This window comes from Meles meles, chromosome 6 (assembly GCF_922984935.1).
Source record: "Meles meles chromosome 6, mMelMel3.1 paternal haplotype, whole genome shotgun sequence".
NCBI classification, from domain to species: Eukaryota; Metazoa; Chordata; class Mammalia; order Carnivora; family Mustelidae; genus Meles; species Meles meles.
In genome coordinates, this window is record NC_060071.1 from 21,445,654 (window position 1) to 21,470,857 (window position 25,204).

The window sequence follows — 25,204 nt, forward strand, 5'->3', positions numbered from 1 at the left end:
GTCTGAAGTGAATTTTCTATAACTCGGATCACTATGCAACAGGCATGGGAGTAAACAAATGGCTTTCCACTTGCCTTCTTTTTTTCTTTTTTTAATTGAGATGTAATTGACATAACATGGTATCAGTTTCAGGTATACAGCACGATGATTTGATATTTCTGTCTTGCAGAATGATCATCACAGTCTAGTTAACATCCATCAGCATATTTAGAAATTTTTTTTCTACTCTCAGTAAATTTCAGTTATGCAATACAGTATTATTAACTGTAGCCCTCATGCTGTACATTACATCCCCATGGCTCACTTATTTTGTAACTGAAAGTCTGTACTTTTTAATTCCTTTCACCCTTTTTATGCATCTCTTATCCCCTTAACTCACTGTCTTTTGGTATGTTCGCTTCTCCGAGCATTGGTCACCTGAATTTAAATGTTTGGGAAACCCAGAAGCAGGACAGAGGTGGTAAGAGCCATGGTAGATGAGTTCTTCCAATGGAAATTCAAGTAGGTATTAGTCTGAAAAAGAAAACTAAATTAACATTTTCTTTAAAAGTTCAAGTACACAGCACATTTTTTTTTTTTTTTTTGCTTAATCAATGTTAAACATATTCTGTATTTGTTAAGAGATTTTGTTCCTTTATTTTTACATAGGGGTGAGAAAAATTTGTGTTATTCAATAGCTCTTTTAAAAAACCTTTAGGATATAAAGTTCATATAGAAATGATAATGATTTAAAAATCATCACCAAGAAAATAGCCTTTAAAGTTAGAAAAAAAACAAACTGCATTTGTCCATATTTCCTAGTTAAGCCATTCCCTTAAAGGCCTTTCTAAAAATGAGCTAACCAATGTGGAGTTGCTATTCCTGTGATACCCATGAACAGTGGAAGATTTTCTCATGACAAGTTAGGTCAATTTATTAACATTTCTCACACCAAGCAGCAAGACAAATAGTTAAAACCAAGTTAGTAGGTGATTTTCTTCATCAAAAAAAAAAAAAAAAAAAAAATCATAGGCAGGAAGTTAGATGACCATACTCAAAGGGTCTGTCCAACAAGATTAGATGTAACAATTTTAAATATCTATGTCCCTAACGTGGGAGCAGCCAACTATATAAACCAATTAATAACAAAATCACAGAAACACATCAATAATAATACAGTAATAGTAGGGGACTTTAACACTTCCCTCACTGAAATGGACAGATCATCCAAGCAAAAGATCAACAAGGAAATAAAGGCCTTAAATGACACACTGGACCAAATGGACATCACAGATATACTCAGGAAGTTAGATGACTGTAGACCAGAGGTTGGTAGACGACTTTCATAAAAGGCTGGCTGGCTTCTGTGGCAGCTGCTGACCTCTGCTGCCCCCAGCAGAAGCAGCCCCAGGAGGAATGTGAAGGAACCGGCAGGGCAAGATGCCAGCACTATTTATGGACTGAAATTTGAGTTGTGCATAATTTTCACATGCCACAGACTATTCTCCTTTTCATTTATTTTAACCATTGCCAAATGGGAAAACCATGCTTAGTCTGCAGGACATAGAAAATCAGCTTGTGGGCCCAGGATTTGGCCTGGGTTTGCTGACCCCTGGCTTAGAAAATTTCGGTGGTTCTTATTTTATCCCAAGGAGTGCCCTAGGAAATGGTGGCTGGCTAGAAGAATGCAGGTTTTGGTGTAGAAAATTGTGTACAACTGTATTTGGAATGTATCTTTTTAAAAGCTAAGAATTCCGTCTGCTTTGTCGCTTTTTATAATTGTTTTGTCACAAATAAATCAGATTGCTAAACTGCTGGTGTCCGTCTTCATTTTAGATACCATGAGAACTTACCAGTGTTTCTGCGCTGTTTTACTGTTGGGTGGATTTATACAAGGATTTTGTCTCGGACTGTTGAAATATTGCAGCGACTTCACATGTATGAGGTTAGAGCACAAGCCCCGACCCCTGGCTTACGGGTAGGGCAGCGGTAAGCTATACAGGAGAGCCCGCCTGTCAGCATTTTCCACTTGCTCAGCATACAGGAATGTCACGAAATGTCACGAAAGCATGCTTGATGTGGGCAGCCTGCTGTCTCCGGGGTTAGTGGGGAGATGGCCAAAGAGAACCAGCCGTCTCTTCTGCGTGTGAGTGACTGTGCATGCACCAGAAGGGCCTGGGGGTCCTGGACGGAGCTGTGCGGGGAGCCCCAGCCCGAGTGAGTCTCTGTCAGGACTCCACTTATGTCTTGGGAGGGCTCCAAAGTCTCTGAGGTGTGAGGTAGAAACCTCACCTCTGCTCATGTTTCCCTGACAGCTGGCAGGGTCTGCCTGGAAGTAATTTAAAATCACAAATCAGAGATTTGGTCCCATTCCTCCCTATACCAAATGTTGTGAGAGTGGTAGAGTTAGCTTTTGTTATGTTAACGTTTCTATATGGAAAAATGCTATTTTACAAAGAGGATATACATGGAGACTGGGCTTCTTAACATGGGTCCACGAAGCCCAAGAAGGTCCATGGGATTGGCTTTGGAGAGTCTATGAACCCCACAGTTGCGAGTTTACGGGTGTTTGTGCTGCACGTTCTGCAGGGAATCATTAGATGTTGAAAGAGATCGATGAACCATAAAACCGAACAGTTTGTGTATAAATCTAGACCCAAAAGACTCCCTGCTGAGGGGTGTTTGGATGAAGACACTGCTCACTGCTTTCTGCCCGCCCCATTCCTCACACCATCGGTAGGCCCTGTGACCTGCTGTGTTCCCAGAAGCACGTGGGCTCACAGCCCCAGAGCAGTGCTCGGCTGCCCAGAGCTTGACTGTGTGCGGCCCCGCGCCCGTGGACTTGCTGTGCAGAGAATACCAGTCTGCAGTGTTCACAGAGCTCCGTACACACACTCACCGGTTGGCGGGCGATCTGGGAGAAAAGTAGGGATGCCTCAGGGGCACGGGCCTGCTCCAGAGCGACGTCTCAGAGTCCTGTTCTCATTCTGGGGTCCTTGGCCTCCTTTTAGGATGGAAGAGGGCTTTCTAAGTGTACTTTGCCAACCTTATTGGTTACTAACTGTAGTTCCTTTTTTTGGAGTGTACGAGTCTAATGGGCTTTCTCTGTTGTTGTTGGAACAGGAAGCAGTCAAGGAGCTTGAAAGCCTCTTGTCCCAGAGAGTGTATTGTCCCGACAGCAGAGGCCGGTGGTGGGATAGACTGGCGCTCAACTTACACCAGCACTTGAAACGCCTTGAACCGGTATTCAGTAACTAGCTTCACCAGAGCCTTCTTTAGCTTCTGCCTAAGTGAAAATGCATAGCCTAATGTTAGTACCTTAGAAACCTAAATGTAATGGGAATATATATTTTTTAACCTTCTTTTGTCTATGTTCTTCCAACCCCCCAAAAGCTAACAGAAGCATTACAATGAAGACAGGACACTTGTCACTGATTCGGGAGATGGGTTGGTAGTGGGCTCTGTGTTGAGGTTTAGGAATTAAGGGAGCAGGAGAATTAGAGGTCCCTGTCCTCAGCAGGTGCTTTCAAGGAAGGTCCTTTTGTCTTGGAAATGGTGATTTTATTCATTTGTTGCATGGGGCCTCCAGGTAGAAAGTCTGATGGAAGATGTTTCCTTCCCCTGGGAAGGGTGTGGTCTGATGAATGCTGACCAGGCCTCTTGGGAGTCCAGGGTGCAGCCTGAGCTGAGCAGGGCGGGGCCCCCCAAGGCAGCTCTGCGGAGCCCAGAGGTGACAGTGGCTCTTGGTATGGCTGCCTGGGGTTCCTCCCCGTGTGTTTGCATTGAACAGAGGGGACTGTGGCTCTGGAAGCTTTTGTTTTTTCCAGCAGCAATCTGAAGTGACTCAGGGTGAGGTGGAGGTGGAAAAGTTGACCATGGGTGTGGAAGTAGGACAGACTATTTTTATTGCCGTAAACTGAGAAAGTGCCTTGTTACCTAAAGCGCTTCAAGCTGGTGAAAGCTGTTTTCTTTCTTGGAGGTGGGTGTGGTGCTTCCTTACCCCTCCGTGTTCACTCAGGCTGAAATAGCAAAAAACGGTGTCTGGTGGCCCCACAGCCAAAGGCAGAGAAAGCCTGTATTTATGCTGCTTCCTTCTTTTTTTTTTTTTTTTTAATATATTTTATTTATTCATTTGACAGACAGAGATCACAAGTAGGCAGAGAGGCAGGCAGAGAGAAGAGGAAGCAGGCTCCCTGCTGAGCAGAGAGCCTCATGTGAGGCTCAATCCCAGGACCCTGAGATCATGACCTGAGCCGAAGGCAGAGACTTTTACCCACTGAGCCCCCAGGCACTCCTACTTCCTTCTTTCATTGAAATAAAGGTTCCAGAGGGTTTGGATTTACCCCTTGTTCACAGTTCTGTTCACAGGAGCAGAGAGGTAGATGAGCCATGGAGATATTTTTGAGATTGACAGAAAATTCTCATTCCTCTTAGCCTTTTCTCAGAGCTCTTCCTGGCCACACTCATAGTCTTCATCATTTCATCACTGTCGTGTTTCTTTCTTTACATCCATCTCCAGTGGAGGAATCTGTGGGCAGAGCGCTCAGCGGGTGGCCGGCCCATCCCGGTGGACGGGGTCACAGAACCCGGGTCTCTTTTGCCCTTCCCATTCCCTTGACCATTCCACTCCTGATGGCCTAATCTTTCATTGATTTTCAGCATGTTTTTTTATTTGTTTGTTTTTTACTTTTTATTCTCTTATTGGAGGAACTAATACAGAACATTCCGGTGGCTTTGGTTACAATCACGGTGTTTGTGCCGACACCACCGCCGTCTGTTTCTAGGCTTCGTCATGGCTCCACACAGAAGCTCTGCAGCCAGCTAGTCATTGCTGCTCCCCCCCACCCCCGCGCCAAAAGCCCCTGGTAATGGCTTGTCCGCTGCCTGTTTCTAGGACTTTGCCTGTTCTAGGTATTTCCTGTATTTGGTCTTTCTTGTCTCTGGCTTGTTTCACTTGGCAGCTCGTGCTCCAGGTTCGGTTCGGCCCTGCTGTCGGAAGTATCAGAATTTCCTTCCTCTTTAAGGCTGAATGATATTCCATTGTGCAGATCGACCACGTTCTGTCCGTCCAGTCATCTCCACATGGACACTTGGCTCGCTTCCACCTTTCGGCTATTAGGAATAACACCGCTTATGAACATGGGTGTACAAATATCTTTCAAAACGCTTTTGGTGCTTTCGGGGATGTCCCCAGATGCGGCATTGCTGGGTCGTGTGGTAATCCTGTGTTTAGCTTTTTGAGGAACCACACATTGACTTCCCCAGGGTTGAGTCATATTTCATTCCTGCCAGCAGTGCACGTGGGTGCCGGTTTCTCCCTCATCCTTGTCAGCACTTACTGTTTTCCTTGTTTCTGATTTTAGTCATCCTCTGAGGCCTGAAGTCGTATGTTACGGTATTTTCAGTACTTTTTTTTTTTTGGTCCAACTTTGAGTAACCTTAAGAAATGCATTTAACTTCTCCAAACATTTATTCTTCTCCCCGTAAATGAGGAGGCTGGGCCAGCTCTGTGGTTCCTAAGTGGACCTGAGCATTAAAAGTGGCAGGATGATGGGGCATCTGGCTGGTTCAGTCGGTAGAGCGGGCGACTCTTGATCTCAGGGTTGGGAATTCAAACCACATGTTGGGCATGGAGATTACTTTAAAAAAAAGAAAGAAATTGGGCGCCTGGGTGGCTCAGTGGGTTAAAGCCACTGCCTTCGGCTCAGGTCATGATCCTGGGGTCCTGGGATCGAGTCCCGCATCGGGCTCTCTGCTCAGCAAGGAGCCTGCTTTCTCCTCTCTCTCTCTGCCTGCTGCTCTGCCTGCTTGTGATCTCTGTCTGTCAAATAAATAAATAAAATATTTAAAAAAAAAAAAAAAAAAAGAAATGGAACAGAATGAGATCTAAGGAAATACCCTTTATCTCTGGAAGTATTGCTTTACCCATTTAGTGATTAGCAGAATTGAATAATTAATTAACAGTGGGGTTTCCTGTCACATTAAATTAGTGGACGCTGCCATGAGCTCTTTCAGGATCCTGATGTGGGACCATGTTCTTCGCTAGGCTGTTAAGTGCATCACAGAAGGGCTGGCCGATCCGGAAGTCAGGACGGGACATCGTCTTTCACTGTATCAGCGAGCTTTGCGCCTGAGAGAGTCTCCGAGCTGTCGGAAGTACAGGCATCTCTTCCATCAGCTGCCAGAAATAACTGTGGATGATGTCAAACATGTAAGTAAATACCCTTTGGGCACTTTGGACTTCAGTGGATATGCTGGGTTTTTTCCTGAAAGGAAACAGCCTAAGAACAGTTTTTCGTATGCATTTTCTTTTAGACGTAGAAAACTCCAGTACTGGTTTAGGACAGGACTCTGTTTTCACACCATGCCTCCTACATCAGAAGCTGGGCTGGCCGGGTCGTGGGTCTGCTTGAGCCCTGGGCGGAGTGACTTTCTGTAAAACTCCTGAGTCAGGAGCTCACAGCCTTTGCCGGTGTCTCCTGCTTGGTCAGGGCGACTGGAGAGCAGCCTTGGGGTCCATGTCTCCCCCGTTCCGGCAGCTGTGCACACCCTTACATTCGCCAGAGCATGGGTTACATGGTCTCGCGCTCTGCTAGAATAGGTGGCTTACGGGGAGCAGAGCAAGGTGCGTCCATAGGACATGAAAGTCAGGTTTGCAGGGACGACAGCTCGAGGGAGACTGATGGATGTTCTCCTTCTGCCGTCTCAGGTGACCATCACGGGCCGGCTGTGCCCGCAGCGCGGGATGGGCAAGTCTGTGTTTGTGATGGAGGCTGGGGAGCCCACCGCGCCTGCCGCAGTCCTGTGCTCCGTGGAGGAAGTGGCCCTGGCCTATTACAGATGCAGCGGCTTCGACCAGGGTAAAGCACAACGTTTCTCCCAGGCCGCCCGGTTCCTGGTGATGGGTCGTCAGCAGGGGGTGTCTGCCGTCTCTCCGTCCTGCCCCGGTGGAAGATCTGCTGACCTGGGAGGGCATGGAAAGGGATTTTATTCACGATATTTGTTAAAGGCCGTCTTCTTCCATTTAGCCAGCATCCACCGCCCAAGGCCTGCGAGGAGCAGCGCTTTCTGGTGGGATGTTTGAAGCGAGTGGGACTGTTTTTGCTTTCAGAGAGCTTTTGTTGGGCCAGGGAGAAGAAAGGGCAGAGGATTCCAGAGGTGCTGCCTGGTAGCAGAGCCCATTAGAGGAGGTAGGAGCTGTGGAGCTGGGCCAGGCTGTTCTAGAAAGAGTGAGCAGGCCTCATAGTCAGCCAACAACTTTCAGGGGATTGAAGGACCAAGTCCTGGGATGGGATAACACCAGACGAACCAGAGAAATTGCTAGAAAGAGCAGTGCTTTTTGTTTCAGTTTTCTTTTTTGTACAATTTTTACTAAAATTTTGGTTCTTTAACATACAGGTTATGTTAACACAGGAACAGCAAAGTGTTTTGTTTCTAAATAATTATCTCTTCTGGAATTGCTGGTGTTTGTCTATCCGCATCAGCCCCTCTTTCTTCTTACTCTCATTTCGATTTTGCTCTCAGACGACCAGTGCTTTATCTGAGGCCCAGGCAAAGAGGAGACGTTGGGAATTGCCTTCTGCTGAACTTGTCATTCTGTCCTTAGCAAAGTGTAGTACTGACTAGAACAAGTAAAAGCAAATGCTGTGAGAGAGGAATTGCAAAGGAAGCACCCATCGGTCCCGCCAGAGACAAGGGGGAGGGCCCGGCAGCTCTGCTGGAGAGGCCACTCTAGTCCTTCTTTGTTTTTTTAAAACTGTTTGTTATGGAAGCTATTGAACATGCCCTTGTATGGAGGCGGAGCTGTGCTGTCAGCCCTGTGTACTCTGGTCACACTGTTCCTTCCAGCCTCCCTACCCTCAGGCCTTGGAAGCCGACCCCGCACACTGGCCCATGTGCCTGCGCCTGGGGCTGCCCACCAAGCCCATCCTTCTGCCAGGCAGGACTCCCCTTGCCCATGCTGAGGGGTCATGAGGATTAAAAACACCCCAATACCTTCAAATTGGCGAAAATAAGGACATTATTCCATTGAGTGTTACGTCAGCATTCAGAAGATTAATGAGGACCATGAAATGACGATGAGTGTTAGAACGGTTAAGATTAATCTGTGTGGTATCTTTATTGCTCACAGGGAAGGGAGATGCTATAAGGGAAGAAGTACAAACCCCAGTGAAGACAGAGATACCACAGACTTAAAGGTTAGAAATAAAAGAACAGAATGAAGAGCTGTCCTCAGAGAAGCCACAGGAGACACGTAAACTGGGCAGTCGAGGGCAGAGGGCATGGGTTTTAGGGCATGTGGTGGGCAGGCTGTGAGGCGAACACAGTGAAATGCTTTCAGTCTAGCCATGAGCTTGAAAAATGGACAGGCAATTCCATTTCCAGAGTATAAAATATTTCCTTCATTTTTAAAAAATGATGCCGTGAAAATGAGTGGAACCCTTGCTCTCAGTCTGTTTGAGAGGACATTCGGAAGTGAGGGCCATCTCAGGCTCCCTTCAGGTAAGTTTATTTCGGAGTGACTCAGAAGGAGCTCACCAAAAGTGACTTCACTTCCAAAACAAATGCATGGTGTAGACCACTTGGGAGTGCAGGAATTCTGACCGCTGGTGTTCCTGCCTGGAGGGTGGACAGTGTGCACTCCCGGGCAGAGAGCAGGCTGGAAATAGAGACCCAGCATTACCTGGCTGGGCAGGAGCCCTGGATCCTGGTATAAAGCTTGCTGGTGAAAACGTCTTGGCTCCAGCCCAAAGGCCTGAGTGAGAGCCCTTCTGCCTGCCCATCAGGACAGGGTCATGGGGGTTAGCACCTCATTTCGCCAAGGCCAAGAGGCACCCAGGTGGGCACCATCCCCTGTCAGGTGTGTTGAAGTGCAGAGTACTTGTCTGGGAGATACGTCTGCGTGCTGTGCTAAGACTGAGCCTCTGGTCTCAACTCTGCTGTAAACACCTACATGGCCTGGACACATGGTCGATTGAGCTCGTGGTTCAGTCAGTACAGTTTGTGTGGGGTGTGAGGCAGGGATCTGACCTCAGTGGTCTCTGGGGTGGAAAGTTTCTGGGAGAGCCCTGGTGCTCTGGGATGGAAGGTTTCTAGGAGAGCCTTGGATCTCAGAAACACTGGGCACACTTGTCCAGGACAAAGCAGTGGAACACTAGGTCCAGTGAGGTGGATGGAGACAGCACCTGCTAGGTCAGAGGGCGCGGGCTCCTGGGTGCTGGTCTTTCTCCGATAAATCTGTCTGGGAAGCCGTTTTGCAGGTTTGGCTGTGGGACCCTGCACAGAGCCCGGCACACGGGTCTTGGCCCACCCACACCCGCCAAATCAAACCCCTGGAACCTGAGGAGGGAGTCTGCTTTCACTTATTTATCTTTAAACACGTTCCTTACATTTCTCACTAAATTTGGAGAACTGTTACTTTATGGGTCTGAGTTTTCCCATCATTACTAAGATTTTTACTTTTAAATGAACCTTCTGTATAGAAGCAAAGTGATGTAAACAGATGAGTTAGGAATGGCAAGAAAACAGCTTTTGCATTTGAAACTAAAATCTATTATTTCCTTCAAATTAAGTAAACAGTAGGTTATGGTGGTTTTTAAAAAACAGAAAAACCTGACTGCTGTGTGTGTTGCTTTGTCTTAGGGATTCACGGGGAAGGGTCCACCTTCAGCACGCTGTTTGGCCTCCTCCTGTGGGATATAATCTTCATGGACGGGATACCAGACGTCTTCAGAAACGCCTACCAGGTGCGCAGGTCACGCCGGACCCTGGGTGTGCTTTTTAGGTGAGCAGCGGCTCCTGCTCTCTGCCTCCTGCCTGCCTGCGGGCCGTGTCTGCAGCCGTCAGAAGCCTGCCAGTGACGGGCTCTGGGATGGTGCTGATCCTCTGTAAGAATAGTCTTTAGTTTTACATTCGGATTCATACATCTTAAAAAGTTTTCACCTTAAACCTATTTTACCTTCATTCCACTTGAACTTGTACTGTGGGTTTCTTCAGCTTCGACCTTGACCAGTCAGTCTCCTGTCAGGGCCAGGCCTCCCCGCGTGTGCTGTCACACGTGCCTGCTGAGAGCACCACCGGTGTAAACTGAAGGCTCTCTCCACCGATTACGACTCTGACAAACCAGTGCAATAAGTTGCTGTATGTTCGATTACTTAATTTTTTACTTCTCTTTTGAGAAGAGGAGTGTGTCAATTTAATACGATTGGCTGGTTTCCCAGATTTTATGGTATTGAGTGTTCTTCTGATGACTCCGGCTCTGTCCTGGCACTGATCGAGGGCTTGTTTTCCCCGCGACGCAGGCCTTCCCGCTGGACTTGTGCACGGACAGCTTCTGTGCCAGCCGGCGGCCGGCCATCGAGGCCAGGCTGCAGCAGATTCACAGTGCGCCCGTGGAGAGCCTGCGCGCCTGGGTGGCAGCCGCATGGCAGGCCCAGGAGGGCAGAGTGGCTTCCCTCGTCAGCTGGGATCGCTTTGCTTCTCTTCAGCAAGCTCAGGTGAAAATCTGCCGGGAGAGTGGGCCAGAAAGTACCACCCCCCAGTGCTGGGTGTGCTTCTGGCAAGATCTGTACACGTGTGTGCATGTGTATATGCACGCGTGTTTCTCTGTGTGATGGTCCTGCGTATACATTGGTGGAGATGCTAGTCCCCTAGTCCAGATGCCCCTGTTATCAGTGGAACCATATCGGCACACAGAGTAAGCCCAGTGTTGCTTTCTTCCCCTTAGCTGACAGCTTCCCTTTGCCTGACCTATGACCCTCAGCAGGGAGTTGCTCTTCCTGTCCCTGCAACTACTGGCCTTCATCCTTGTCCTATTTTTGAGGATTTACACCAAATTCCCTCTTCCTCAGCTGTTCCTCAGGGTTTTCCTAACTAGACGGAAGTCTGACTGGGCAAAGGAAACCTGATTTCCCAGAGCTTGTAGTGGGCATTTTGGCCAATGGCCCTGTGGCCCTGGCCCTGGCCCAAGCGGCAGAACGACCCTTGTTGCCATTGGAATCCTTCTCTGTGGAATTACAGTTTTCTCTGTTTCGTGATCAGTGAAAGTATCCTAGGATTTCTGTTGTAAGGCATGGCTAACCAGCCCTGTGTTTTGTGTTCAGGACCTCGTTTCCTGCTTGGGCGGCCCCATTCTCAGTGGTGTGTGCCGGCGCCTGGCCACAGACTTCCGACACTGCCGAGGGGGCCTCCCCGACCTGGTGGTGTGGGACTCCCAGAGCCGTCACTGTAAGGTCAGTTGCATCAGAATGGAAAGTCCTATTTCCATGATAATTTCATTAGCAACTTAAGCAGAGGCTCCAGTCTAGGCATCTCTTGGATGATTGTTGGCAAGATCGAGTCCCTTGAAAGCTGTTGAACTGAGGGCCCTGGTTCCTCCGTGGCTGTTGGCGGGGCCTCCACACCAGGGGCTGTGGAGGCCTCTCCTCTCTGCCGTGCAACACTCCACCTAGCAGCCATTCATCAGAGCATGCAGGTGAGAAGAGCCAGAGTGTGAGCAAGATGGGAGTCAGTCTCTTATAACCGGACCTCGGATGGGACCTTCCATCACTTTTGCTGTATTCTTGTGTTAGAAGCAAGTCACAGATTCCAGTGCCCTCCTCCAAGGGAAGGAATTCTGCAGGTGTGAACACCGGGAGGCTGAGATGATGGGGTACTCTTCTCTAAGCTCCCAGGAATGAATGCCTTGTCACATGTTCAGGGCCAAGGGCCACTTTGCCTCACCTTCGTCTTCCCCTGCTGCCCATCCCAGGTTGGTTTTTATTACTGAGTTCTGAGATTAAAATAAAATTCTAGATACAAATCCTGTATCAGATATATTATATCCCAGGCTGTGGCTTATCTTTTCATGCTCATAATAGTATCTTTTGAAGAGCAGAAATCTTAAATTTTGGCCAAGTCCAAATTCTCTGTTCTTTAACAGATCACGCTTTTGGGGTCATGGGATATCTTGGACAGGAACTGTGGATTTGTGTATTTCTCCTTGCAGTTCTCTCCAGTTTGCTTCCTATATTTTGAAGCTCTGATTAGATGTATAAACTTAAAGGCCCATCACATCCACTTGATGAGTTGATCTCTTCATCATCATGAAATGACCATCTTTTATTCCTGGTAGTGTTCTCCACACCGATACTAGTAAATAGCCGCTCTTTCTTTTGATTACTGCTAACAGGACCTGTCTTTTTCTGTTCTCTTACTTTTAACTTATTTCATCTTTAATGGGCTTCTTGTAGGCAGCGTTATAGCTGGGTATGACTTTTTAATTCACTTTGACAACCTCTTGCCTTTTTTTTTTTAGATTTTATTTGTTTATTTGACAGATAGAAATAACAAGTAGGCAGAGAGGCAGGCAGAAAGAAACAAGGGGAAGCAAGCTCCCTGCTGAGCAGAGAGCCCGATGTGGGGCTCGATCCCAGGACCCTGGGATCATAACCTGAGCTAAAGGCAGAGGCTTTAACCCCCTGAGCCACCCACGCGCCCCAACCTCTTGCCTTTTAATTGGGTATTCGGATCATTTACATTTGATGTGATTATTGATGATTGGCTTTAAAGCTACCATCTTGAGGGGTGCCTGGGTGGCGCAGTGGGTTAAAGCCTCTGCCTTTGGCTCAGGTCATGATCTCAGGTCCTGGGATCGAGTCCTGAATCGGGCTCTCTGCTCATCGGGGAGCCTGCTTCCTCCTCTCTCTCTGCCTGCCTCTCTGCCTACTTGTGATCTCTGTCAAATAAATAAATAAAATCTTAAAAAAAAAAAAAGCTACCATCTTGATACTTGTTTTCTGTTTGAGCTTTCTTGTTCTCCTTTTCTCACATTTTTCTTCCTTTTTTTTTTAAGATTGTGTTCTAATCCTTTGTTAGCTTGTTAGTTATAATTCTTTGTTGTAAGTCTCAGCACTCCAGTGTTGACTGTGTATATCTTAAACTTCACATCTTTCAGGTGATGTTATGCCATCCCTTGTACAGTATAAAGAACAAGAGTATGTTTTTGTATCTCCTCTCCTGGTCTTTTTGTACTGTTCATACATTGTATTTCTACATGTTACAAACTCTACATTTTTTTTTGCTTTCTACAGTTGATTTAAGAATCTTTGTAATTGGGGCGCCTGGGTGGCTCAGTGGGTTAAAGCCTCTGCCTTTCGCTCAGGTCATGATCCCAGGGTCTTGGGATCGAGCCCCGCATCGGGCTCTCTGCTTGGCAGGGAGCCTGCTTCCTCCTCTCTCTCTCTCTGCCTGCCTCTCTCCCTGCTTGTGATCTCTATCTGTCAAATAAATAAATGAAATCTTTAAAAAAAAAAAAAAAAGAATCTTTGTAATTACTCACATAGATACAAATTATTTTTCCTCCCCTAGATACAATTTTTTTTCAAAGATTTAATTATTTGAGAGAGAGAGAATATGAGCAGGGGGAGGGGTTGATGAAGAGGGAGAGGGAGAGAATCTTCAAGCCTATGGTGAGCATGGAGCCCAACACAGGGCTTGATCCCAGGACCCTGAGATCATGAGCTGAGCTGAAATCAAGAGTTGGATGCTTAACTGACTGAGCCATCCAGGCACCCCCTCCACCAGATAAAAATTCTGCTTGTTATTCCTATGTAAAGATCCACATTTCCATGTGATGTCGTCCTCCTTCTGCTTAAAGAACTTTTAACACTTCTTGAAATGGAGGCCTCCTAATGATGAATTATTTAGGTTTTCTATGTCTAAGTCTTTATTTCATCTTTGCTTTTGAAGGGTATTTTCTCTGAAGAAAAAAATTCTATGTTGATAGCTTTTTTCTTTCAGTGTTTTGAAATAATGGTCCATTGTCCTCTAGCTTGCATTGTTTTTTAATGATGTATGTGTAATCTTTCCCTTTAGGCTTTAAAAAATTCTAGCTGCTTTTAGAATATTCCCTTTATCACCAGTTATGCGACTTGTTTCTTTGTGTAATGTTGTTTCTTTTCTTGGGGTTCATTGATCCTTGGGTTTATAGTTTCCATCAAATTTGGAAAATCTGGATAGTTTTTATTGCTGTTTTGAAGTTCATTAATCTGCAGTGAATAAAACTGACAGTGTTCCTGCCTTCATGAAGCTGGTATGTAATGCAGTTTTGTCTTCGGATAAATGCTGTGGAGGAAGTGCATAGGAAGGACCCTGCTTAGGGATGTGCTGGACCTCTCTTGAGATGAATTTAAGCTAAGCATTGAAGAGTAAGAAGTCAGACATGTGAAGAACAGGAAGAAATGTCCCAGGCAGAGGGAACAGCAGGCATATGGAAGGGCCCTTCAGTTGGGAAGAGGTTGATCTTTCTCAGAAACTTTGGAGTGGCTGGCACGGTCCAGATCCTAGTTTTAGAGGTCCTGGCAAAAGTTTGGATTTAACTGCAGATATACAGAAAGTAATCAAAGGGTTTTAAGCACGGGAGCAACAATCTGGTGCATGCTTTAAAACTGCTTTTCAACTAATTCTCTATGAAGAACTGCCTACTTTCTACAGAATAATTCTGAGTTCCATACATGTATCTTTATTTTATATATGTAAGTAGAGCAGTATAGGTGAAAACTACTATAGCATACTTGGTTATTGTTTCAGTAAGATACTAATAACTTTTTTCAAAACTTAACATTCCAGCTGGTGGAAGTTAAAGGCCCCAACGATCGTCTTTCACATAAGCAAATGCTCTGGTTGGATGAACTGCAGAAGCTGGGGGCTGAGGTAGAAGTCTGCCACGTGGTTGCCATTGGAGCTAAGAGCAAAGCCTCACTTAACTAAGCTGTGGAGTTGGGGGTGTCTGGTGACACATGGATTGATTTTCCAAAGTATAAAGCATTGTTATATTTTATTTAACTTTGATTTTGTTATGTCAGTAATAAACCTGAGAGTGTAAGACCCATCATTGTACAGTGTCTGTGAGTCATAAAACTTGGTCTTGGCTCAAATGTACTCATTGATCACACAGAGCAGGTAAAGAATTTTCTAGAAGGTCAGTACCTTGGTGGCCATTTTTAGGAAATGGATGCATCTATGTTATTAAACTAGACTTGCAAAACAGCTGGCAAAAACAAACAAACAAACAAATGGGATGTTTCACAGTTTTTGGTCTTTCATAAAAGTAATATTCTTGATGTTTCTAGTAAGTACATTGGAGAGACCTGAATTTAATGTTTTCTCTACTGCCGTGATACACTCAGCTGTTAAACATTCTTGCTTTAGGATCATCTAAAGAAGGGCACAAATTCTTTCTCTGGGAATTAAAAATAAATTCTCCTTAAGTTCTGTAACTTTTAACTTGCTCTTACTAATTGGGCCTAGATTATCAAAGGAATGAACAGTCTTTATCAAAGGCAACTGTCCCTTTTCTTCCCTAACCTAATGACTAGAGGGGCAGTTTTCTATATAGACGGTATAATTGCAATAGGGCTCTTCCCAAGAGCTCTAAGCCAAGGAAGGTCTATGGTAGGGAGGCAACTAACCAGAACGATAGGACCAGGAGTCCAGGATGGGGGCCCCAGTTTCCCCACAGACTAGCTTGGAGACCTTTTTAGGGAAATGTCACTCCCCAGCTTGGTAATTTAGTGAATGGAAGGACAGGTTAGGGCATTGTCCATTAATACCCACATGGCCTTAACTATAGCCAGTTCTGATTAGAGCAGGCAAAAAAATGGAGTGGATGAGACCCACATAAGTATTGTTGGAAGAAAATGCCTTCGCTTCCTGAATCACTGCATTCTTGTAGATGATTTTGTATTGATAACTACAGCAACCAATTTCTGCGGAAATTTTATTTAGCAGTCAAAATTTCCTTCACATTCATCACTACTGAACAAGATCTCTCACTTCCTGCTCATCCTACTTTAACTCAAGTCAGAATTTTAGGCACAAAGGTTTTAGTTTTCTCTCAAAATCAAGTTCTAACTACTTGAGGTTACTGCTACAGCAGGCAGGTTTTTTTGAAAGTATGCAGACTAATTTTCACCCTCTGTTAGCACAAATTAATATACTTTTCTTAAATAAAGTTAAGACATTTTTGGTTTTAAAACTGGTTTCCATCATAAAATAACAGTTAAGACATTGTACACTTTTCAGTTCAGTACTACAAAGTCCCAAGCTGTGAGGGCCGCGTGGCGTCCGGTTGGCACACACTTGGCTCGCGAGGCAGAGGGGCCGGAGCATGAGGCGCTCTTCAGTGCAGTGTCCATAACCACACACGACTTCGGTCACCACCACTGCCTTTCTGCCAGCACAGGTGCCGGGCAGCTCTACGATAGCCAGGACTTAAAAGCCGGTATAGTTGTTCTTCATATTATGCACGGTAAATTGTGGCACAATAATCATGATATAACAACTGTCCAGCAAAAATAAAACGAAAAACCATTTTTAGTACACTTGATTATCATACAAAAATATGCACATTTTCTATTTTAAAACAGTATTAATAGTACCTAATTTTTTAAGCTTGTAAATTAACAAAAAAATTGCTAAAAGGGTTGAAATAAATGTGTGAGGAAAGAGAAGTATAAAGAAATAAATGTTCAAAAATCCCTCTCCAACACCCCCCAATTTAGGATAATCTGTAATAATAAAAAGGCAGCTTAACCAAAAAGGGAAAATTAACACTTTCTAAGGCAGGATACGCTGTGAGATTTTAAGGGGATTGGGACTGGTTTCCAATCAAGGACTATAAAATGTTTAATGGCAACAGTGCTAATTTTTTTAAATAAACTGAAAAAAAAGCCCTTATCTTCTAGGCAACAAGCTGGCAAAAACACTGGGTTTAGCCACAAGATGAATTTCTTAAGGCATTTTCTAAAAACTTCTGTCCTTGAAGTCCAGAGACATCATTTGTAAAAAGGAGAATAATTCAAATAGAAACAGCTACTTATTACACATTAACAGTAAAATACGGCTTCGAAAAAAACTTAAAAGATTAACCACTTCACTATAAAACTTCTTTAAAGCTTAATGTGGCAGGTTAAGAAACTCTAAGTAACCGCCCAATTTGAAAACATCCATCCTATAAACAGGGACCAGGGTGTGGTGCCGACCGCCATTGCCATTGCAAGCCTTGCTGGGGGCCCCCATAGCGTGGCCTGGGTTCCTGTCCCACAATTTGACCAACACACACCTTTGTGCGCTTCTCCATCGCGATACTGCTGGCGGAGGCCAGGAGCGGGGGACTTCTCTCCACATTAAGATGGCAGTATTTTGAGAGGAGTACACTTTTCTTTGTCCTGTTGGCTATACCTAACCACTAAGAACTTTGCCCGTGGGAGAAGGGCCTTCTGTACAGGTGAGCAGACTCACCACCTCATTAGTGATTTCCAAGGGAAAGTGTCAGCAACAGTTAAACCGCACCAGAAATCCTGATGGGCAATGCCCCGAATGCCTGAGCAAGACCTCTATTTTCGAGGGTGGATTTCCGCAGGGACAGCACTCACCCCTCCTGCTGTCACCAACTTGGTCCTCCCCACAGGACCACGGTATCCTCACTGACTTTCAGAGGGAAGGAAATGTAGTTCTGGGCACTCCTGGCTACTGGTATGAAGCTCAGTGGTGAAAAGCCTGTTTCCAATAGGTAGGCTTTTAATACCCTAATTTTAAAAACTGAAATTGTGTTTTACTTTGTGTTAATGCATACCTTAATTAATACTAATGTCAAAGGCACTTCTAAGTTTGTATTATCTACAGTAAATCTTTTAAAGTCAACAGTGCATATTAGTCCTATGAAGGTAAAAGCAAACTCATGATTTTAAAACACAGTGATCTACGGTACCAAACAAGGTGACCTCCAATAAATTATGGCCTTGGAAATACTGAACCCTCAGGTGAGTTCAATTAGCAAGAACCGAAAGTGACCAGAAAAATATACAAATACCACCTAACGCCTGTGGGGGGCGCTTACCAGATGCGTCTTGAAAATCTACTTAAAATTAATTTCTTAGCTTTCCTGGTGTCTGCTTCTTTGGGGTGCTCACCTGAGGACCAGGTAACCTTTAAAGGTGGCAGGAGAAAATGGATGCAGACAAAATAAATGCCACAGACAAAACCTGATTCGTTTGCTCACAGTAGTTAAGAGTGGGGGGAATGTCTGCCTATAGATCACCTAAAACTAAGCTAGGCCTCAAATGACAAAAAAGAGGCCATAAAAAAGAAAAGTTCTGCCTATTTTTTAAAAAAAAATTATGAAAGACGCATAATTCAACATATTTTTAAATATTAGTGCAAATTTCAACTGTTGCTCTGACATAGAAAATTCTTGGAGCCTCAAATGCCTAGGTTAGCAATTTTAAGTCAGAGGAAAAGTTTATGGCTGCCCTCAAAATGTTCAGAAAATAGTACATTTCAGTCTTCATTTGCTAGTGTCTCAGTAGATAACCATATTTTGGCCCCACTTAGAAATTTGCTTAATGGTGTTCCTGAAATGCTTCGTCTGCAGAGGTTGCCTACGGGCGAGAAGGGGAAGGAGGAGGAAAGGAAGTCAGGTGTCGCCGAGGCATCGTGCGGGCCGCTGGCCCGGAAGTACATCCTGCTCTTGTCCAGCTCCGAATAGCAGGCTTCCAGAGGCCCGGCCCGCTGCTGCCGGAGCGTCCTGCTGAGCACGTCCACCTCGTCGGCCAGCAGGGAGAGCTTGTGAAAGGCAGTGATGAAGCCCCCGAGGTTGATCTGGGCCTCGGGCACCCAGCGGAAGTAGCAGAGTTTCCAGAGCTTCACGTGTGTCCCGGAGAGATGCGGCAGGAGGATGCCGTGCAGGTCGGTTGGTTTGGAAAACCACTCCCTGAAATACCGCTCCATCCCACTGCTCTGGTTGTCGGGTTGCTGAGGAGGTTCGGGCTTTGCTTTTAATATTAATGAATTTCTCCTCGGAACTAAGTCTTGGTCACCAATGATTCCGTTCTTTAAGGAAGCTGGCATTCCTCTCAGTGTGGAGCTGTAGCTTTTCTGTGCAGAAGACAGGGTTTTGCATTATTTCTCCTGGGCTCCCCTTTATGGAAAGACACTAAAGGGGCAGTGGCAAACAGAAGCCTAGTACTATGAGAGATGGTGGAACTGCGGCCATAAAGAACATTTTGTTCCTTCCCTGTAATACTCATCCCGATCCTCCTCCACTGGAGTTCCACGTTTTTAGGAACGGACTCTGGCTTTCAGCACCTGCCTGCATGGGGGTGGGGAGGGGATACAACCTGTTCAGTAATTTGCTTAAATGCAAATTTCTAAGACTTCTTGGTTAGGAAAAAGTGCAGACCTGGCTCATTCTAGAAAGAACAGGCAAGTGGACGGGTTTCAGGAATGGGGCCTCCCAGGCTCAGAGCTCCTATCTGCTAAATCCCAGAGGCTGACCGAGCTCTGTGAGCTTCAGTCGCCAAGAAGAAAAGTTGGGGCAGGGTTATTTCAGGTACAAAGCAAATGATCCCTCAGAATCTGTTCTGACACTGTCGTTAAGGGAAGTGACTTGGCTCTTAATACTCAGTGTTCTGAAAATATACCTTGTGTGAGGTGTGAGCAGACACCAGGTGTTTATCGTCAGTGCCTTTTTGTAATTTACCTTTGTCCGTTTGAAAGATTTCACAGAACCGTTCTGCACACAAGGCGTGCTCTTTCCGATGTACAAGGGGTTATGGAAAAGGGTGCGATCCTTTGCTGTAAACTGAAGAGACCAGTCCCAAACGGAGGGGAATTTTAAACCCTTTTCGTCACCCAACTGGATATTTCTGCTGATAGCAAATTCCTGCAAAATAAAATGTTTGAACATCTGTGAAAAGATGTCAAATGAAAGATTTTCTTAAATACATTCCTTTTTTGTGATGAGCCACTCATCACTATTTAAGCTGAATATTCTGGACTGTGTAGCAACTCTACTCCCCAAGGGCAGCATGTTTTGCTTTGAGAGAAGAGACATTCTTGGCACCATGCCTCAGAGGGACACCTCACATGCTGTGTTTGCGAGCAGAGGGCCTTTTCTCCTGGAAGTCCCCAAGGAAGCGGGGCCTCTGAGCAGTGAGCATGTGATTAGAAGTGAAATTTCACAGAGATGATACCACAGAGTCTGAAACATGTCGTGGTTACCTCTGCACTTGGAGCATTGTCCTTTTTGAGCACACGATGGTACACTTACACATTCACTGGCAAATGGATGTGCAAGACAATCATCGGATGGAAATCACTGGAGTCCATTTTTCTAAGTGGAGAGATACCTTGCACTTACCCAGTGACCTTTGATATCCAAACCACAGCCCAGGAGCAGCAAGGAAGGAAACCACCCCCTACACTGTGCACAGTCCTGGTTGTTTGGCCAAGACCATGAAGACCATGCATGGAGGCCAGACCACTTGCTCCCTGGGCTCATGCAGCCCGGGGAGCCAGCGGCACTAGGCTGCGGGCTGACAGCCCACAGCTTCTGCGTGGAGGAGGTGAGGAGCATCTCGAACCATGACCCTCATCTTGGCTGAGTGACAAAAGCAGGTTTATGCAGATTATTAGCTCTCTGGAGGAAATATCTCAGATACCTGGATGGTGGGAGACGATGGATTCTTATTTTCTGTGTACCTTTCAGTATTCTCCAAAAAACCAATTTCTTTGGAAATTAGAAAAAAAGGCAAAGACTAAGTGTCATCAGAAAAGCAGCACTGAAGTGAGGAGACCAGCTCCATGCCACATGTGTGACCAGGTGTGACCCACGCCATGTCGACTCGGGGCCAGCTGGAAACAGGTAAGCTATCTAACGGCACAGGGCAGTTTACAACATTGTCTATTTCAAATGGGTAAAACTGAACCCATTAAGCACGAAATATATTAAAAGAAATTTTTTTTAGTTATTTGAGATTTCATCATATATATGCATATAGAAACAATCTGTTTGCTTAAAAAAAATACTATTGTTAAGAGCTGAAATCTAGTAAAAGTTAAATCCCAACCTGTTTTAATGGCCTACTTGGGAAAATATATAGAAATCAGTCATTTTTTTTTTAATGTGAAAACTAAAAATATCTCCAAGGAAGATTAGATTTTCCACAAATAGTACCTGACCATGAGCATCTAAGGTGGCCTCAGAATGGAGAAAAGAAGGAAAAGTCTTTGTAGAACGGACTGAGAACAGCGGTTGTGCTAAAAATCAGGACCTCAAATCAACAGTCAGTTTCCCAGGGAAGGCAGAGGCGGCACTGACGGCCTAGAGTCGGGCTGTAAGATCAAACCATGAATAATAGAGCACGGAGGGCAGGAGGGATCCGACGTTAGTGCTTGCCAGCAACAGCTTTTGAAAAAAGCCAAGTTAAAAAAATAGAGCACTGGATGACAGACCAGGAAAAACAGATGATACACTTTAAAAAAATATTTTTTTATTCCTCCACAGAAATCTATTTGTAACCCTATGTCAGCACATCCAGAATTCAGCCAAGAAGCAGGGGGAGGAGTGACTGTCTCTAGGAGGCCAACCTGGGCTCCACAAAGCACCCCACCCCCGCACACCTACCCAAGGCACGGTGGTCACGGGGACCGCCAGGCTGACGTACTGGCATTTTACATCCAAGGTTTTACCGCCTAACAAGGCTGTCTCGTTTCTTAGCCTCATGTACATTCTGAAGGCTCATGTGTGTGTAGTGTGTGTGTGTCCACGGGTGTGCTCGCGGGACAGTGAAGGGAGAGGAGGGGAGAAGCATCAGGGCAGGCAAGCAGTGCCATGCACAGCACCGCCACAGCCCAGCAAGGATGACGGCCAGTGGACGAGAAACGAAAAGGAGCAACTCGGAGTCCGTTAGTTTAGGAACAGAGTTCACCACACTTCGGGAGCCCAAGCCCACTGCTGGTCTCAGCATGGGACTGGGATAGGTTACATTCTTCTAGGGAAGCAGAGATTATATTTTATGAAAATCTCCTCCCCAACTCTCCAACGTAAAATAAATACCCTATGACAGTGTTGAGTTTCTCCAACCCTGAGCCCCTGGAGAGCAGCACCACTGAGACATGGCTCACCTACTCTGAGCCCAGACCTGCTCCCTCACGTCTCCTGTCTCTCCTAATAAGCCTCCAGGTCTCCTCCTTTACTTTGTGGTGTTCCTTGTTAATAAAATTCTTCCTATTTGTATTACAACAGCCTGAATAAAATCATCCCCTTAAATGTCCAGTGCACTTTGTCTTTCATATCCACATCTAGAACGATTCATCTCTTTAGAAAACAGTGCAGCGTAATGCTTCACAATTTACAAAATGTTTTCAATACACAGAATGAGGCCAAAGGTAATACTGTTGGTCTGGTGGGTCCATTTTTACAGATAAGGAACCTGGGCTCACCGTTCCCCCAGACCTTCGGCGGGACTCACGTTAATCAGGCTACGTGGCCTGGCCAAGGGCCTTACTACCAAGGCTGAGGACCCTACACTCACCAAGACAGCAACCTCCTTCTTAGAAAGTCTTCCTAGAGGCCCACAGAGCTGCCCTTTTTGTTTCTCTCAATGGTTATCACAGCATTTACCAGCTATTCCCATTGCTGGTTCAAATGTGGGTGAGCCAGAACCTGTGGTTCCGGAAGGTGCTACCAATGGCAATCAGAAGTTATTCTCAAGCTTGGCTTAAGACCCTCCTTAGTCACGATTCTTCCTCTAGGTCAATGAAATGTGACCAGAAACTGATAATCCTACCCCAATAGGAATGCTGTGTGGCAGGTGACACGGATTCTGAGAACACCTGGTAAGCCAGCACCCACTGAGAATCTCAGTCTAGCACCATGGGTTCATCTCTGACAGTCTTTCCCACGCAACCGTCCTGGGATCGAGCCCCGCATCGGGCTCTCTGCTCAGCGGGAAGCCTGCTTCCCCTTCTCTCTCTGCCTGCCTCTCTGCCTACTTGTGATCTCTGTCAAATAAAAAAATAAAATATAAAAAAAAAAAAAACAAAAAAGAATCTTGCTTTGTACAACTTTTATTCTAGGAAATAAAAGTCCTCTAGCAGAACCTTTTTAATTACCACTACGGACAGCCCAAATATGAAAATATAAATATAAATGTACAACATTTACAGTGGCTAAAATAATTTTCATCTTTACAAACTTTTTTTTTAAATTGTTACATATCACATTTTCTTTTTCTTTCTCTCTTTTATGTAAGTCCCACGCCTAACAAGGGTCTTGAACTCATGACCCTGAGATTAAGAGTTACATGCTCTACTGACTGAGCCAGCCAGGCGCCCCTAAAAGCTAGTTTATTATGAACAATGTACATCAGAGAAAGATACCTAAAGTGCTCACCCAAAAAAATGAAACAGGTTCCTGGATTTTTTTATGTCTTTAAATAATTCATTCAGAAACTGCAGCTTAAAATGGTAGCTAAGACAGTTTTAATTAATGTATTTTTAGCATGCAGCTAACTATACTTTAATTCTACCTCCACAAAGCTGCAAGACAAACCGAGCAGTTGCTATCACCACACACTGCTTACCGTGCTTTGTTTCACACGCTGGTGAGGAGAGTTGAAGAGGAAGGTGCCGAAGAGGGAGATGCGGGTGCTGTCATAGAGCACTGCTAAGTACGTCTCTGAGAACTCGAAGGCCGCCGGGTACTGTTCCAGCAGTTGCCACGTGGCATCCAAAAACAGCAAAAGTAAGGGAGACTGGCAGACACAGACAGAAAATGGGATCATTCAATGTTGGCCTTCAATTGTTCCCATTTATTTCCAAATTTATGGCTCACATTAAGGAAGAGATTACTAAGAAAATCCCTCAGCCTAAAACACTTAGCTCCCAAGCTGAGCCAAGGCTACGCAGGCAGGTTAAACACGGCTTCTGTCAAAGCTCAGAAGTAGGTTCAACTGCCATAAACATCACAGCCCTTCCTTGCCGAAAAAGTCTACTGAGCTGAAATGGCAAAGTCAACAGGCAGGTTGGCGCTGTACGAATGGGGGACATTAAAAGATGTGATGAAGCCTGCCCTGGAAATAATTCTTTAGAACACTGAAAAAAAGAAAAAAATAATCCCAAAGCAAAAAGCGACTTCTGTATTCGCTTCTGATGGACTGTGCAGGCTCAGCATCCAGAAAACTTGGCAGAGTTTCAGGACGCGGTTGGCGTCAGTCTCTCAGTCATACGGTGGGTCGCCAAGTCCAGCAGCTGAAGACAGCCATTGTATCTCGGAGTCCCGGCAACTTAAAAGTGAAGCAGTCACTGCTGGGATTTCCTCAGAAGTAGGAGTGTGTGGTGAAACTGAGAGAGCCCGCGAGTCGGGCTGCACTCCCCAAAACAAGCACATCCATGAGAGGCGTGCGGGGCTGTTCACAATGCCCACAGCCCTCACAAAGATGACCCTCTCCAACTTTCCATTCTCCACACATGGGCCCCATTTTAAGAAAATGTGATATTCCAAAACTGATTTTTCAAAATACCTAACGTGCTCATTATCTGCTTTGCAGAAGAGATAATACAGCATTTTTCAAGTAGTTTTCAACTTGGAGAAATGCAACAGTCATTTTTTTTTTGAATTTCACTTCTACAGTTACAGTCATCTTTATAAGTGCATCAATTTGGATGCTAATCCATCACCAGTCTTAGACCAAAGAAGCTAAGAGGTACCAAATGCAACATTAAAAAGGCTCCTCATCTTTTTACAGACAGAACACCCCTTCACAGGATGACATGAATTTTATCTTGTATACACTTAAAGACTCCCTCCCAGGGAGCATTATGATTCTGTTACCTCTTTCTCGGATCTCTTTAAGTGGTTGCATCTGTCTAGGAACTGATATCCGGCCATGACCCACTCTTTCTGGATCAGACTCTGGAATCCTACAATTGTCCTAAAATGGGGATCCAGCATCACTTGAACAAGAGAAGCTACAATACAGCTCAAGTCTCTTCCCTCTTCCTCTGTCAAGAAAATGGAAAGAAAATGAATACTACTTAGAAAAACGCTGAGAGAAGGGGAAGAAAGACTAAAGTGGATAATACATTACTCTCTGCCCAGGCTGCCTTCAAAATAATCCAAGTTAGGAAAGTTCAATGGATTCCAGCAACTCTAAAACATTACAGACTTTCAGATCAATTAGTGTCTAATGGGAGATAGTCTTTTATACATGAATATTTTCCAGAAAACAGAGCACAGTCCTCATACTTTTTACATTTCAGTGATGTGTGGTGGAAATCTTGCATGAGTCTGTTCTACTTCTGTTTCCTAAGAACATTAAATATACTCTTTCTACTGGCAACTCCATATGGTGACTCAGAAGTGAATGAAGGGGACTTCCTTCATTCACTTGTGAATGAAGTG

At 45.2% G+C, this 25,204-nt stretch overlaps 2 protein-coding genes across 7 annotated transcripts in view; one reads left to right on the forward strand and one right to left on the reverse strand.

Annotated features, from left to right (window-relative positions):
- Positions 1 to 17,732, forward strand: part of FAN1 (FANCD2 and FANCI associated nuclease 1) — a 36,113-nt gene extending 18,381 nt beyond the window's left edge. For 2 of the 3 annotated variants that reach the window (XM_046009753.1, XM_046009752.1), the window contains exons 7-14: positions 1,816 to 1,924; positions 3,103 to 3,222; positions 6,026 to 6,190; positions 6,689 to 6,839; positions 9,622 to 9,725; positions 10,281 to 10,475; positions 11,082 to 11,210; positions 14,587 to 17,732. In XM_046009753.1, coding sequence (XP_045865709.1) covers positions 1,816 to 1,924; positions 3,103 to 3,222; positions 6,026 to 6,190; positions 6,689 to 6,839; positions 9,622 to 9,725; positions 10,281 to 10,475; positions 11,082 to 11,210; positions 14,587 to 14,727 — 1,114 coding nt within the window. In that variant the 3' untranslated portion in view covers positions 14,728 to 17,732. Of the gene's footprint in view, positions 1 to 1,815; positions 1,925 to 3,102; positions 3,223 to 6,025; positions 6,191 to 6,688; positions 6,840 to 9,621; positions 9,726 to 10,280; positions 10,476 to 11,081; positions 11,211 to 11,549; positions 11,729 to 14,586 lie in introns of all 3 variants that reach the window. The other variant, XR_006818807.1, reaches the window with a different exon arrangement.
- The window catches only part of MTMR10 (myotubularin related protein 10), a 59,382-nt gene continuing 49,897 nt past the window's right edge, over positions 15,720 to 25,204 (reverse strand). For 3 of the 4 annotated variants that reach the window (XM_046009754.1, XM_046009755.1, XM_046009756.1), the window contains 4 exons: positions 24,635 to 24,804; positions 23,385 to 23,555; positions 19,499 to 19,681; positions 15,720 to 18,894 (listed from right to left, as the gene is read on the reverse strand). In XM_046009754.1, the coding sequence (XP_045865710.1) occupies positions 18,298 to 18,894; positions 19,499 to 19,681; positions 23,385 to 23,555; positions 24,635 to 24,804 (1,121 nt within the window). In that variant the 3' untranslated portion in view covers positions 15,720 to 18,297. The remainder of the gene's footprint in view (positions 18,895 to 19,498; positions 19,682 to 23,384; positions 23,556 to 24,634; positions 24,805 to 25,204) is intronic. The other variant, XR_006818808.1, reaches the window with a different exon arrangement.